This window comes from Carettochelys insculpta, chromosome 5, assembly GCF_033958435.1.
Source record: "Carettochelys insculpta isolate YL-2023 chromosome 5, ASM3395843v1, whole genome shotgun sequence".
NCBI lineage: Eukaryota > Metazoa > Chordata > Testudines > Carettochelyidae > Carettochelys > Carettochelys insculpta.
The window spans coordinates 52,175,622-52,192,384 of NC_134141.1; the positions used below are offsets into that span (position 1 = coordinate 52,175,622).

Genomic DNA, 16,763 nt, shown 5'->3' on the forward strand with positions numbered 1-16,763 from the left:
AAGTTGATTTTTACCTCGAAGACGCATGTTTAACTCATTTAAATGAGCAGTCAAATCCACCAAAAATGCTAAATCTGTGAGCCATTTTTCATCTTCAAGTTCTGGCACAAATTTTCCTTTTGATTCCATAAATGACTTGATTTCATTTCGAAATTATAAAATCTTTTCAACATTTTACCCCGACTTAGCCACCTTACTTCAGAAAAGTAAATGATGTCCCCATAATCAGCTTCTATACTTTTAAGGAACTCCTGGAATTGGCGATGATTCAATCCCCTGGATCTTATGAAATTCACAGCTTTGATGACAATTTGCATGACGTCACCCATTTTTAAAGCTTTCGCGCATAAATTTTCTTGATGTACGATGCAGTGATATTTCATTGAACGTGAGTTGCTGGCGGCAATTGCACTGTTTTCTATTAGTTTTATAAGTCCCTCTTTTTTACCAACCATAGTTGGGGCGCCATCAGTAGCTATACCAGATATGTTGGCAAAGGTTAAAGAAAATCGCTCTAATGTAATTTTTACTGCTTCATACAAATCAAGAGATTTAGTTGTGTCTTTTAATGGCACCAAAGAAGCCATTTCTTCAGTGAGATTCTATTCGTTATCAATACCCCTAATAAAAATGGCAAGTTGAGCCATATCTGTAGCATCAGTACTTTCATTTATCGCCAAAACATAAAATTCGAAATTAGCAGCTTTACTCTCCAAATCTCTTTCGATAGATTTTCCTATTTCTTCAATTCGCCTGGCTATAGTCTGGTGAGACAAACTGATTTTACAAAAATCCGTTTTTTTATCAGGACAAATTATATCTGCCACGCTTTCCATACATTGCTTAATAACTCACCATCAGTAAATGGTTTTGATTTTTTTGCAATCAGATTTGCTACCACATAACTAGCTTTCACAATAGAGTCTGTTTGAGTTGTAATTTTTTAAAAAAAAAATTGTTGAGGTGACACTTTTTTTCAGTTCCGCTATTTTGTCTTTACAAAACATTCCTTGATATGCATCGAATTTGGCAGCATGTTTTTGCATATAATGTCTTTTCACATTGTAATCTTTGAAAACTGACATGATTTCCCTACAAATTAAGCATAGTGCTTTATTATTTGTCTCGACAAAAAAGTATTCATCTGTCCATTTTTCGTTGAACACTCTTCCTTCATCCACGATTTTTCTTTTTTTGGGTTCTGTTTTCTTTTGACACGACGTTGAAGTCATGCTCAGATAAAAAAATTAATAAATAAGCAACCATTTATTTTTCTAGTATTATAATTATTTTTTTAGTATTATAATTACTATATTATAATATGTAATTACATCAATATCATGAGCAAAAATCTATTTGATTCATTTTTGTACTTACTCCACCACAGCTGCTAAACAACTATTTTAACTTATTTTAACTTATTGAATTATTTTATGAAGTAATACAAGCCCAAGTGCAATAATTAAATAAGAAAACTTACATGTCTGCTTCCCAGCGAAAAAACTTAGCATTTGTTTGCTGAGTTAATAACAATAAATGCCTGTCTTCACAGGCACACATACGTCGTATTATCACACACGTATTATCGGTAATTGTTGCATTTTACTCGCCAAGTCCCACAAGCGCATATAACGTCTGACACACACACGGGTTTTGATTCGACTGACTGTGTGTGGCGGACGCAAGAGGCGAAGTTAGCACTGCGCTGAGCCCTCCCCTACACAGCGCTCCATTGTCACCTACGCAGTCCACGCTTGAGTACCGCGCAATCGAGTCATGAAAAATATCGCTAAAAATCACATAATAATGTTAAGTTTACGATCTTGTGGGGCCGCATTACTAGCTGTCCAGGGCTGCATGCAGCCCGCGGGCCGCGAGCTGGACATGCCTGGTCTAAAGTGACCTAGACAAATTGGAGAATTGGGCCATAAGAAATCTGATGAGGTTCAACAAAGACAAGTGCAGTGTTCTGCACTTAGGATGGAAGAATCCCATGAACTGCTACACAAAGGGGATTTACTGGGTAAGTGTCAGTTCTGCAGAAAAGGACCTAAGAATTATGGTGTATTATTAAGCTGGACCTGAATCAACAGTATGTCCTTGTTCCCAAGACGGCTAATGGCTTATTGGGCTGCATTAGGAGAAGCATTTCCAGTAGATTGAGGGAAGTGATTATTTTTCTTTAGTTGACACTAGTGAGGCCAAACTGGGAGTATTGTGTCCAGTTTTGGGTCCTCCACTGGACAAATTGGAGAGTCAAGTAGACAGCAACAAAAATGCTTAGAGGACTGTGGCACATAACTTATGAGGAGAAGCTGAGGGTACTGGGTTTATTTAGTTTGCAGACAAGAAAACTGAGCACACAGCCAGCACAATCCTTGTAGCTTCCATTGGCCAGAAACCACGGGTGGTACGTGTGGGAGGTGGTGCAACCTCCATCCTTACAAGTTTTTAAGGCCAGGTTTGACAAAGCCCTGTCTCGGATGATTTAATTGAGGTTGATCCTGCTTTGAGCAGGGAGTTGGACTGGATGACCTCCCGAGGTCCCTTCCAGCCCTAGTGTTCTGTGATGTTAGCGGAAGAGAGAGAGCTGAAACACAGGAAGCAAAGCCATTAGCCACAGTGAAGAAAGACTCTGACAGTGTTTCCTCAGAAGACCTGTAATGGAAACTCACAATGTCAAGCAGTTCTGTAGCATCTTAAAGACTAAATGAGCTGTCATGGATCAGACCTATTCTTCAGCCTCACCCACAACAGCTCAGCACGGAAGCCACCCGTTAACCTGCAAGGTGCTACAGACCTGCTGCTTATTCGGGAACCTACGGACTAACCCGGCTGCCTTCTGAGAATAGCTACAATGCCCAGACAGCATTATCAACTGGGACACCTTGCCCAAGGGCGGGACATGCTCTGGCTGGGCCAGGCACACTCCTCTCCCCCGCCCCCAGGTACCGCGGCAAGCAGGCTGTTTAGTTCAAACGCGCTGGGAGCCCTGCCCTGTGGCAACGAGAGGGTTACACGTTAACTCTACAGCACTTGGGAGGGGCGAGGCAACCGCGCAGGCATCACGTGACCAGATGCCTGTCCCACCGATGTCAGTGGTAGGCTACGCACAAGGACCCTTCCCGGCAAGCGGTGGACCTCTGTGACGTAGTTTCCGGTAGGGTTCGGCACTAGAGAAGCGGCGGTAGTCACGTGGTGGTGGCGGTCGCTGTGGCGGGGGAGCGCTGCTCCGCCCCTTCCGCAGCTTCTCTGGAGCGCGGTGGCTGCGGATGAAGGTGCCGGCGCGAGCGCACCCCTATCTCGCCCCACCGCTCTGCAGTCCCGGCTGCACCGGGAGGATGGGAGCGAAATGAGCCCGGAGCCGGAGCCGCCGCCAGCCCCGGCCGCGGAGGGGGCAGCGGTAACGGCTGCGGCAGCGGCCGTAGCGAGAGAAGGCGGCGAGAAGCGGGGCAGCTGCGTCATGGTCGTGAAGAGGATCGGCCTGAAAGTGGGAGGTGGCAGCGTGGTGAGGGAGGACGGGGGCTCTGGGGGGCTGTTCGTGGTGGGGCTGTGCTGTGCGGTGAGGACAGGCGGCTGCGACCCCGGGGAGCGGAGCGGGGCGCAGCGCAGGGCAGAGCAGCCCGAGCGGCCTGCAGTCGGGTCAGTTCTCAGAGGAGGGTGAGGTCTGGTGACTTGTCCCCTTCTGCTTTGTCTGGGACACCGGACTGCCCTGACTTGTGTGTGTGTATATGTAGGGGGAGCATTAATTTCCCCTCCTATGGTCCCACAGCCATGTGGTGTAGAGGTTTCATCCTTACTTTGTTCATGGATAACAACCAGTCATGTGGCACCTCGAAGACTAGCAAAGTTATTGGGTAAAACTTAGTGATTCATGTCTTATTGTTGGTAAAGTTTGTGTTGTCTGCAGCCTTGGGGGGACTAAAGATCTGGTTCCTACAGAAAGGCAGTGGGGTATCAGCCTTGTGTTACCTTCACAAAAACAGCACATTTCAATCTGGGTAACTGTTTTCTTTGTAACTTTTAAAGGTTGACTTTGTGTGGGATGAAAAGGTGCTTACAGGATATGATGTGAATTTAATTTCTGTTTTGTTTTTCTGATCTCATTGATGCTAGCATTGGTCATTGGTTCTCCAGATGTGTAATTCAGTAATTCCCCAACCCCATGTGCTTGGGGAAAAAAATCTGTTTGTATGATGCACTTTTTTTAAAAAAATACTCTTTACATGGGATGAATTTCGAACAGCATTATTTATAATAGTTTCACTTCCTTGTGAGTTATATACTAGAATCAGGTCAAAATGTTCAATTAGTTGGAATAAAGATCTCTGCTTAACTTGGTAGTAAAAGGAAATGGGTTTTACAGTTCTTATGGAGGGGACCATAATGTTGTAAACAGTTTGTGCTGAATGAATTTGGTTTCAGACCCAATCTGTTATAGTGGCTGAGAAGTTGTATTCAATGCTTTTGCAGTTGGTTTGCTGCTCTCCCCTAACCTGGACTCACACAAAGTCGGTTTGAGTTTTCATTACTATGTTTCAGGTGAAGGAAGTGGCAGTTTAGCATGAGACCCTGGTAAAAGATAAATAAGCAATAAAGTGGTATTTGGTTATGTATAGTCTGCCCTCAAAAGTCCGTCTTCCAATTTCTGTTATCAAAAGAAAAAGCAGTCAAGTAGCACTTTAAAGACTAGCAAAATAGTTTATTAGGTGAGCTTTTGTGAGACAGACCCACTTCTTCAGACCATAGCCATACCAGGACAGACTTATATGTGTGACTATGTGCTAAGTTCTGTCCACTAAACTTAAGTGGTGGAGCTATTACCTGCTTTATGGAATGCTGTCAACTTGAAATCCAGTCTAGTCAGGTAATAGATTTCCTTCTGAATCTCCATTTTTGTTTAACTCTTTTTCCTTCTGTGTTTCTTTGTGAAACTGACAGGGTAGATTGGGGAGGGGGGTGCGGAATATAAATCAAAGTTACTAAAACATCTAATTCTGACTGTGCTTAGAGTTCAGATAATTTTGAAGCAAGCCCCAGTGAGCTCAGTGATGTGGGGTTTTTTGTCTTGTTTTTTTTTTGTTTTCCAGAAAACAAATATCAAATGGGGTTCCTTTGGAAAAGCTGACTTATGCTAAAGTAAAATAGAGAGTAGATATGGCATCACCGTTAGTCTGTAGCCATGATGCTTCAACATAAGGATCCTGAACCATGTAATATGAAATAAGAAAATGACAGTGACCACTGGCAACTCTAGATTTCTCTTACTGCAGCTTTCTGTATTGTAGTTGAGTGATTAAATAGTTAACTAGGTTTAGAAATTAACAGCTCATACTGATTAGCTAAGCAAAATTTTTCTTCCAACATCCAACACTGGAGACATCTTGAGAATTTACTTGTCGAATCACACCTATACAAAAAGAAATGAAAAGAGTTTTGAAAAATGATGCATTGCATAGTGAATTATTTACGTTATTAACCAGTGGACCATGTAGTTCTTCAGCCTTATCCACATCTTCATCCTCTCACCATTGTCTCCCAATAAGCAGTTCTCATATTTCATTCTTGCAGCTAGGTCCTGAATCAACTTGAACTATTAACACTAGACACATTTTCCTTTTATACATAGGGGACAGATTTCTTCAGAATATTCCCAGATGTGGTCTTTCTTACCCAGAAGCCATGACAGTTTTTCTGTGGCAAATGTGTGTGGGAATATAGAAAGTGAGTTTGCTGAATAATTTCTTCCCTTTTTCTTTATAGTCCCCTCCACTGTTCCATTCTTGCTGTTTCCATCCTTTCCTATGTATTGTGTGTCTTAAGACAGTGTCTCAACTAAGTCCTCTGCCGTGCTTGACCAAGTTCCATCACCACCTAAGCACAAAACAAAAATAATCCTATCGAGCTGGTCTTTCGTTTTACATGCTCCTTTTTAGTCTGTGGCGAAACAGTAATTGGAAGCCCAGAACTTTCAAGAAGCAAGAGACAGTAGTTCGGATCCACAGATGAGCCATTACTTCATCTTTATTATACTGTGTGGCTATGTCTACACTACAAAAATAACTTCGAAGAAGAGTGTCTACACACACTCCATTCCCGGGAATGGAAGAAAGGCAGTACTCAACATAGGGTAAGGACTTTGAAGTTGGGCTCCCTACTTTGAAGTAAGGGAAAAATGTGTGTAGACTCCTCTGGCTATTTTGATATAGTGCCTAACTTCAAAGGTAGTTTCTAGTGAAGGCACACCCTATTTGTAGTAAGTTTTATAATGAGATTTAATTGTAATTATTTTTAAACAAAAAATTTAGTATTTAATTTATTTAAAAAATCTGTTAATTAAGTCCTACTTTTTTATCCACCCTGGAGACTGATGCCATCTGTCTAGTTTAGAAATGCTATAGTGTCATTTCTGTAGTGTAAACACTTTCTAGTGATGGATATTCTTCTGTTGCTGTCACCTCTCAGATGTTATAGAAGAGTTCCTCTACAGATCCAGAAGTGTCTGACCTCTTGCTTAACTCAGTTTTAACTACAGTTATTCAGGTCATAAAATTTTGCATGGCTCTGACCAGTGTAGTTAAGCGAACCTATTTTTGTCACGTAGGTTAGTCTAAGAAGGCTGACAAATTTACATGGAGACAAATTTACAGCTGAAAAAGGAAGACAACTTGCAGAGCTTGTTTCATGATACTGAGGCAAATAGCTCTCAAAATAGAAAGAATTAAATATTCTTGAATACTGGTTGAATGTCTCTGCTCCAGCACACTTTGGTCCAGCGTGACTTTAGTTAGCCAAATGTTGACTTATTATGGTCTGGCGAAGTTTCCTGCAGTCCCATGAAGTTTGTTCACAGCACCAGTCCTGGCTCTCTGTGTTCTGTGCTGTTGTTTATTTCTAATTTACCCCAAGTCACTTTGAAGACCCCAGTAAGCAGTGGAAGTGTTGGTAATGCTGCTAGACAGTATTGACTTCCTGTGGTTAAGCAAATTCTCTGTTTTGGCACCAGTCAGGTCCCAGGGATGCTCGACTAGAGAGGTTTAACTTGTATTAAGATTTCCAGTTTACATGGCTATATCCAGATCTTTAGTTTATACAATAATCTGTTTGGTTAAGGGGGAATGCATTTTTTTAGTGTGATACAACATGTATTTTCAGGAAGACTTTTTCTTCTCTTCAAAGCCTTTATAAAAGGCTACACAAAGGAATTAAGATATGGGACCACATCTTTAGTTCTTTTAAAGTGGAGTAGTTTTGTTTAAATTACATGTAGGTTAGTTGAAGATCTGACCACAGTCTGAGTATTGGATGGGTCATTATATACAATAGAACTCAAAAGTCAAGAACACCAAACTGACCAGTCAATCACATAGCTCATTTAGTAATTGAAAAGCTCACTTAGCAGCAGACACAAAATCAAACAAGTACAGTACTTCATTTAAACCTTAACTACTAAAAAAAATCTTGTTCTTTATTTTTAAAAAACATCTGAGAAGGTAAGGAAACTGCTTTTGTTTGTATAATTTACACTAAGATGCTTAAAAGCAGTATTTTCTTCTGCATAGTAACATTTCAAAGCCATATTAAGTCACTATTCAGTTGCAAACTTTTTAAAGAGCAACCAAAACTATTGTGTTCAGTTATGAACATTGGTTATAATTAATCTCTACTTTTGAAGCATTCTGTATCTTTTTTTTTTTAATCTGTTTATGTAATCTCAGTTGAAATCCATGTGATGGTCACATTGCTAGACTTCTGTATGATGAATTATTGAATGGGGTTATTCAAACTAAAATAAGGACCAACTTGTCTTCATGGGTGTGCATTTGCAAACCTTTGTGATATTAAGTCTGATGTTTGCCCTTTGGTAGTTAAAACAAGAAGTATCATGACATTAATTTTTAGTCATTTACGTCAGGGGTGTGAAAGGGCTTGCACCTCACTTTTCTGGGGTGCATGAAATTTCATGAGGGAAGTGCAGCATGATTAGCTGCTGGGTCTCAGGCTCATTCAGCTCATTAAACATGTTGAAATATGTTAATGTTTTTATGTATATGTTTTTACATTTGTCTTCCAATTGATAAAATTTTTGCTCTACATACTTATTTTCTTACATGTGCCAAAAGGTTTTTTATATGAACATAATCAAAATTTCTGTCAGTTTGGATTACGTTAGACAGATTGTGGGGGAGGAGGGCTGCTAATTGGAGGGACGAAAATTGGAGTCTTACGTAAAAAGGTCACTCACCCCACATCTAGTTGTTCTTGATTTTTTTTCCCCTTTGGCATCTATAATAGGTGCCATATTTGGCAAGACAGAGGAATTATAATAGATTTTAAACTGATTTGTTTTGGCAGAGTGGAAGAGTACTTAGAAGTAAACCTGTGTAGTCATGCATGTTTTCTGCTTGGGATAGTAGGCTTTTATTTTGGTGTCAGGAATTAATTTCCCTGGTCAAGTTTTGTTGATGTTTATTTTCATTGTTCTCGTACATTGTAGAAATATAAGGACATTTTCAGTGAATGTGACCCCTTTAGAAAAGGGATATTTCCCTTGAAACTAATATTACAATTCTGTTCCCATTTAACTAAATGAATTCTTACGGTGTAAATGCATTTACACTGGTAATAAAAGCGTCATAATTTTGGCTTAGTGTCTTCTAAAAATAAATTCTCCACCTGGACATTGGGTTGGTTTCTAAAGAAGCTTCTTCAGGCAATACAATATGTTCTGATGGTATAGAGTTACAACCAAGTACCAGGGTAAATTAATTTTATTTTTAGAACTATTGAGGAGGTTCATATAATTATTTTACTACTAATGAGCTGTGCCTATCCTAATGCCCCCCTTCCAAAGGGGGCAGGCTAATGAGACACTTTGCAGTATGCTAATGAGACACTGCAGTGAAATATGCAGTGCCTCATTAGCATAACGGCAGCCGCGGCACTTCGAAAGTGCTGCTTTTGATCGTGCGTGGCTCGTCTACACGGGGTCCTTTTTTGAAAGGACCCCGCAGACTTTGAAATCCCTTTCTTCGTATTTGGTTATAGGAATAAGGGGATTTCAAAGTCTGTGGGGTTCTTTGGAAAAGGACCTCGTGTAGACGAGTCACACGTGATTGAAAGCGGCACTTTCAAAGTGCCGCAGCTTCTGTAATGCTAATGAGGCGCTGCATATTCATTGCAGCATCTCATTAGTATGCCCTTTCAATGGGGGTGCTAGTGTAGACATAGCCATGATGTAACACTGATAGCAAAATAATTTATTATTAAATGCTAACTAGTCTATTGTGTAACATGTTTTTCCTTTTAAAATTTTAAATGTAGAGGAAGGAATATGCTTGTGTAACTTTCTGAATTAGTAGTAATTTGAACATTTGTTTTCCAATAGTGAAATTCAACAGCTTCTGTATAAGAAACTGAATTAGTTTATTTGAGATAGAAGAGCAGAGTACAGGATTTAGTTTTGCAGGTGAGATGTTTTTGAGCACCAGTGTCAAAACATAGCCATAATAATAGTCTTTGTTCTAGGTCTTCTAGATGTTCTTTATTCTTGGCTTGAAAAAAGCTGAGACTTTATTAAAGTTGTTAGTTTTTCATGATGGTATTTACCTTCAGTGTAGTACAAAATGGAGCAGTGCTAAAGAAATAAAGCATTTTAAAAAAATGTTTGCAGTTTGAGATCAGGCTAAATTGAAGACTTTCCCTCTGTCCATTAGCCCTGACTCAGTTGAACCATGTTAGGTCAGTGCATATATTGCAAAGATGCTTGACTTTTATCCTTACATGTTTATCTAGTAGGAGTAGGAAAACAATGTACATCTGTATGGTGTGTTGGTGAGATTATTATAAAACTATAACCACACTTTAAGAAGCTTATAGGAAAACCTGTATAGGATTTAGAGAAGAGGTAGGTACAAGTGTCTTGCAGTTTGAAGCTTTGAACTACAACAGGGTGATACATGTGGGCCTAAGGCAATGACGCCTTAGGAAATGACAGCTAGTACAGCAAGTTGCAATGTCTCTTTGCAACACAAGCTGGTGTGAGCCTGTTAAACCTGTCCTCCTGTCTTTACATTGGCTTGCTAGAGAATACCAAATCAAATTCAGTATCTCACTCCTTGTTTTCAAGGCAGTCAGAGTGGATTCATGTAAGTCACCTGTTGTAAGGATTTAAAGCAAAAATAGCAAACCTTGATTTAAAACAATTTAATCTTGTTTTGCACCTCTCTGTTTGGTTGCTGCCCTGAAGAGAGGAGGAGCAGATGCATTCTCATTGGTTGGTATAACCATTAAAATGTGTTGATTTGCAACCAAATGTAGCTTTTTAAACTAAATTTGATACTAATAGTTGCTAACCAGAAGGTGTCTTGAATGTCTGTGGACGGTTAAACTCAGAGGGAGAGTGGGTTCCCTTTTGGCAAGCAGTCAGGTGAACCAGTGGGAAGAAGGGGTATCATATGAATTGAAGCAGTTATATGTGAGGAAGTGTTTCTTTTATGTGGCCCTAGGAGAGAGCAAAGATGTTTAATCCTGAGCAGGCTTAATGAATCCAGTAACACTGAGGCTGCAACACAACCTGGGCATACAGATAAGTAAGTAGAAAGGAAATGTTCAGTCATACGTGATCAGGTTATTTTTTAACTTTGGGTTTGGTGCAGGAATTCTCAGGCTGGCTGATGAATTCTCCCTGCCCCCCACACTGTAACTCCTAAACTAAATCCCAGGGAAGTAATGCCATGTGCTCTACCTTTTTAATTTTTAAAGTAGCTCTGTGACACTGAGCAACCAAGTAGGTTTCATCACTTTCTTGATATACTTTAATCTTTTGTTTTGTTAATAAATCATCTTTTTTCTTAAAGGCAATGGTTTGGTTCTTGTGTCCTGAATCTGTGTCTAAGACTGAAAGGTCAGCTATCAGATTGCTGCTCAATTTCTTACTCTTTGTTTCAAAGTTTCTTCTAAGGGAGGCTTAAGAGTTTGGGATTACCCCACTGGTAGACATCCAAAGTGTGCCTTTGTCAGGGTTTTGTCCCCACTCTGGCACTCCGAATGCAGAAAGTGGGAGCCTGGAAAAACTTAAAACACCTTGCCTATACACAGGCTTTACTTCAAAACTTCCAAGCCCACAGATCCCCTAGAACCGGGAAGATATGCTGCCACAATACCAGTTCGTGGACACCTGTGTAACGCAGGCAAGCATACTGGGGAATGCCCTTTACGGAGGGGAAAAACTCTAGCTCTGTTCTCCCCTTTACAGAGGACTTGAGAACAAATAAAGCTGAAACTTGTTAAGGCACGTACAGACAGCCCGTACTAAGGACACAGGTATCAGATCAGTTGCTTAAAACAGGAATTTATTCACAAAAAGGGAGAAAATAAATTGTACCGGTTATAGCATAGGGAATATTTCCCTGGCATGCAGCTTAAAAGTTACAGAGGGAAAGCTCAAGTCATTAATCAAAGCAGCAGCAACAACAACAAAAAAACCCCAAACCAACCAGTTCAGCCAAATTCAAAATAACCCTAACCTGGTTAGAACAAGAAGTCCTGTGGCACCTTATAGACTAATAGATATTTTGGCCCATTATCAGTGGAATGTATCGAAAGGAAGAAAAAACAAGTCAGATCAGACGGGGGGATTTGATCCTCTTTGGATACATACTTCTGATAATGGGCCATTTCCACCTTGCTGAATAGGCCTTGTCAGCTCTGGCCCTCCCTTTTACTGGGAGTCCACTCTTTAAATACACTTCTGGAAACTCCCCCACCACGCGTTTATCTGATGAAGTGGGTCTTTGCCCACGAAAGCCTATGCTTCAAAATATCTGCTCGTCTATAAAATGCCACAGGACTTCTTGTTGTCTTGAAGATACAGACTAACATGGCTACCTCTGATATTCGTAACCTGATTGCATTTAAATATACATTTACCTTCTGCTTACACCTCTGTAGCTGATTCTGAGGTGGTCAGAATATTTATGGGATTCATTTCAATTGCCTGGGAGACATCCTTCTTGCTCCATCTTCTCTCTGCCTTCTTTGCAGAAAAAAGCCCCTGAAACTGCAGTTCTTAGTTCAGAAAAGTCACTCCACTCCCATTGGCTCACCTGGCCTCAAGTTACATCTGAAAGAGATTAACTCCTTCCCTGCACTCATTCATGGAAGTTTTTTTTTTTTTTTTTCTTTCTTTCTTTCTCACTTGGGTGGTGGCAGCTACATCCCAGGGTCAGGGAATCTGTGACCTTGGGAAGCTTTTTAAGCGGAGGCCTACAGAGAGGCAAGGTATTTTTAAGGTCTCTTGTGGGCCCCACCTTCTGTACTTGGCGTGTCAGAGTGTGGGGATCAACCTTGACAGAAGGGTATGCTATTTTTCTCTGCATTTAGTTCAGCAATTATATAACTGAACATATACTTATTTTCCCTTGGAATTTTTTATATTGAGGAAATTGTGTGTGTTGCATTTCTTAGTAGATAACTTTTTGTCATGATTTATGTCAAGGAGTACGTGGCTAGAAATTGAAATCCTGTCAAAATGCTCAAAACCAATGTTTTAATGTTTTTATTACACCATGTGATCCTGCTTGAGGCAGGGGGCTGGACTAGATGACCTCCTGAGGTCCCTTCCAGCCCTGTGATTCTGTGATGTGGTTTATGTTTAAACCTGACGTATTAGAGTGTAGAAGGTAGTTAGTGAGACTTTATTTTTTTTGGTCACCATAGGCTGCATTTTCAAAAGTAGTAGGATCGTATATTCCAATGTCATTCATGCTTTAAATTGTGTGTGTGTATGTCATAGTCTTCCATCTAGAGTTGTTCTTTGTGGATTTTTTTTTTCTAACACCTGATGGGTTTCTTAGCTTTAAATGAGTTGGTCTAAACGAAATATACCTTCTGTACAATTACTAGCTGAAGTGAACCAAAAGCAACTAAGGCAAAAGTTTTCTGTGCAACAGAAACAAAGTATTCATGTTGGGGCATAGGGGGTGGGAAGAAACATGAAGACTGAAAATAATATTGTTACTTAATGTAGGATGTGGTGTTGTGGCATACTTGTGAAGTCTGAGTTGCTTGAAACTCAGGGATGATAATGATTTGACAACTCCATATCTTGGCACAATAGTACTTAAAAGGTAAAGTTAGTCTGCTGAAGGCAGTAGTTTCTGAAGGTTTGGTCTGAAACCGGAACCAACGTCCAGTGGAAAACAATGGTCACACATCTCTCCATCATGTGCTCTAAGTGCAAGACGCTGTTGTTTAAGCTTGCAAATCTTTGAGAGACATAGGAGTAAGTGCATAATTTAAAAAAATTAAAAGCTCCAAAAGCTTCCATCGAAATGCTATCCCATTACACTTGCTTCTCCCCTCTGGAAGATGAGAGAACAAGCCACAGGTAGCAGAAGTTTGTGAAAAGAGCTTAAATGCTATGGAAATGAGGTTGGTATAACAACTGTTAGAATCGAGATCTCCTCTGGAAATCAGTGGTATGTTGCGACAATCTAGATTGTTTCTTTAACCAGAGGAAAGGGTAAGAAGAGATTAGCTCACCACTTGAGGAGAAGTTGTTTTGGTAGTCCATGATTCTTTAATGTAGCAGTCACGAGATACAGTGTGGCTGGGAACAGAACTAGGGCTTCTTGGAGCTGCAGCCTGTGGATGGTCAAGACCAGCAAAATGTCTTGTGGTCCACAATACAGTTACCCTAATAGGCCGTGAGTTGCCTACCAGTGGTCTAGGAACTAACATCACAAATGCTGTTCCTTTAGTTCATGCAAGTTTTTACCTTGGACCTTTTTTTGTTTGGCCCCACTCAGTGTAGCTCTCTTAATGGGGGGCCTCTGAGGTAGTCTGTCACCAAATCATTGATAACTAGTATCAGCACCTTGAAATGGTCGTCAAAGTAGTCGGAGAATATGACCAACAGGTGTCGTGTGTTCTGTGGCAGGCTCTATCTCAAAGTATCATATGTTGGACAAGCTGGAGTTTGTTTATGCTAGCTGATCACCCTGTGAATAGAGCAAGGTCCTAAAGCAGCACAGTGGGGGCCGTCTTTGTTTTGCTTTGCAATTCTGGCCAAGTTTCTTGTGTTGTACCTAGTACCCCACTACTACTTGGTTTTTCCAAGACCAGCATCTGATGAAGTGAGTCTGTGCTCACGAAAGCTCATGCTCAAAACTTTTCTGTTAGTCTGTAAGGTGCCACAGGACCCTTCATTGCTGTTACAGATCCAGACTAACACGGCTACCCCTCCGATACTTCCCACTACTAAAGTTACTTTCAAATGGCTTTTTGTCCAGTGGGTATGAATTTATCTCTATGCCATTTAATTTTGTAATAACGACTGTTCAGTACATCACTATTGTTCATGGAAACAAATGGGGTATTTGATGTCTGAGAATTCAGATTTCAGTTACCACCTACACACAGTGCTCAAGGCATGCTGCTGAGGAAGTATGTATGCTGAGCAAGAATTCCCTAATTGTGTTTAGAGTCACTGGCAAAATAATTTGTCATTTATGTAGTATTTTATACTTTGTTCAGTGTAAACTTGTATAGGTGTAAAATAGCATAACATGTCAGTTGGTGTGGGAGATTTTGACTTATGGAATTTGGTTAGTGTTGTATTACTTCTGGTCTCATTTTTGTTTAAAGCAACGGCACAGGTAATTAGATGGAATATAATAGTTTCTACAATGTTGATTCTGACCTGAAATGGGTACATGGAAGTGTTGTAAAAGCTTAATTTACTACATAAAATCAAAATATTTTAAAATGGGAAGATTTAGTTAGACGAGCACACTGTGGCATTTTTATTTGCTTAAAGAAAGGAAGTATCTTGAAACTAAAAATATAGGATAGGTGATTAGCATTTGAAACAGTGTTGTGTGTTACTCAGCTGATTGTTGTAGTATGGGTACAGGAGTGGTGCGAGATTATGAAGGCAAAATGCAACATCTTATAAATTCCTTAACTGTCAGTTCCTCACTTTATTGCCTTAACTTATCCGTTCACTTAATATAGACAATATGTTTTTTTGACTGTTGTTATGAACAGTGCATTGATACAACATTCACATCAGTGGAAATATATAACAAATCTTTGCTGGTACCAAATGTCGTTTTAGTACATCTTATTGTCTGGGAAAGAATTCTCAGAATGGGGAGGAAAAAAAGTAAAGTTCCTGCAAATGTCAATTTAAAAAAAATCATAGCGTAAATTCAATTAATGTTTTTCTTCATTTAGTAGATGCACACATTTTGCAACTAATGTGATTTACGATAAAATGCATCTTGTTGAACTAAACGCATCCAATCAAATGATGCCATGCAGGAGAAGGTGCACTGAATGGGTGCGGAATTTAACACTCTGGGTTCCTGATCCTGATAGAACTCTTTGGTGCTAACATAATGCAAATGAAATAACGTCAGAAAGGGACAGTTGGGGCTTTTGGCTTGGGGAACGCGTGAGAGGCAGTTGCATTTTACGGAAAGTACATTAACTAGACAGTTCAATTAAGGTAAATAAGATGGTTAAGAATATTGATGTTGAAGTTTGAATTATATTGCAAAGATAAAGCTTTATACATGAAAAGAAATTGGAAACATATTAATAGGTAAACGATTGCTGTGAAACTGTCTGTGGAACAAATAGTCCCAAAAGAGGAGCCCGACACCAGTGTGTAACTTTGGTGAGAGGAGTTAAAGAACATGAAATAGGTTCTCAAACTTACCCTGCTATAATACTTGTTCAAGGAAATAATAAAAATGTAACACTTGAAAATCGTAAAAGTATGGTATTTGGACCAATAATGAAACAAACTTTTTCTTTTTCTTCTCCCACCCCTTCTTGTTATGCTCTTCCTCTTGTTTTGTGGCAGTCTCAACTAGCTAGATTTATCCTTTACAAGTGTTCATTTGGAGCCTAGAGAACAGATGTGTTCATATTGAGCAGTTATGTTCTGGTTGAAAAATGTTTTTGATTGCATTCCAAGAATGTTGTATTCAAATCACAGGCAACACATTAAAATGAGTATTTTGTGAATTTATTGTCCTGTCATTCACAGACAAATCTAACTTTTGGGACAAGAGGCAGAATGGAACTTAGAAAGTAAGAGAGGGTAGCCAGATCTTTCTTGGGTTTCCTCAGGCACAGAACAGTCAGACGCTGCTGTAAGTGGCTTCCTTCTCCCTCTAGCTCTTTGGTCCATATGCTAGGAGAAAGGGGAGAGCTTTGTGCATTACTCCCATCCCCTTGCAAAATATCTCCACTCCCATTGGCCAGTTTATGGTTTACAGCCAAGAGGAGCTCAGAGATTTTGCTGGGAGGCAGGAACGGCCCATGAAGCCTGCCCCTCTCCCCTTGGCATCTGAAGCAGAGAGCTATAGGGAACAGGCAGCAGTTTGGAGTGGTCTGCCTGCAGCAGATAGAGCCTGCCACAGGGCTGCTGGCTGGGAGCCAGCCGGGTAAGTAGCTTGGTCAGTTCCCACCTCTGGCACTAGGGATGTTAGAGTGAGTAATCTGCTAACTGACTAACTGCCACAGTTTGTCAGTTACTCGTTCAACTGTCCCTCCCCAACCCTCCCACCTCACTGTTCTGCATTTAAAAGTCTGAGCCAACACACAGGCTGGCTCAGTTTTCTGCTCCTGCTGTGGGAATCAGGCTCTTCTTTCATCTCCCCCTTCCCCTCCTTTCCTGATGTTCAGGGGAAGAGGTCAGTCCTTGCGGTGGGGACATAAGCCTGTGGACTGGCTCAGACTCTTAAATG

General features: G+C 40.4%; 1 protein-coding gene across 1 annotated transcript in view; it reads left to right on the plus strand.

Moving 5' to 3' along the window:
• The first annotated feature begins 3,212 nt into the window (after positions 1–3,212).
• The window catches only part of MFSD14B (major facilitator superfamily domain containing 14B), a 59,952-nt gene continuing 46,401 nt past the window's right edge, over positions 3,213–16,763 (plus strand). Inside the window, exon 1 of the mRNA XM_074995094.1 lies at positions 3,213–3,508. Within this exon, the coding sequence (XP_074851195.1) occupies positions 3,353–3,508 (156 nt within the window). The 5' untranslated portion in view covers positions 3,213–3,352. The remainder of the gene's footprint in view (positions 3,509–16,763) is intronic.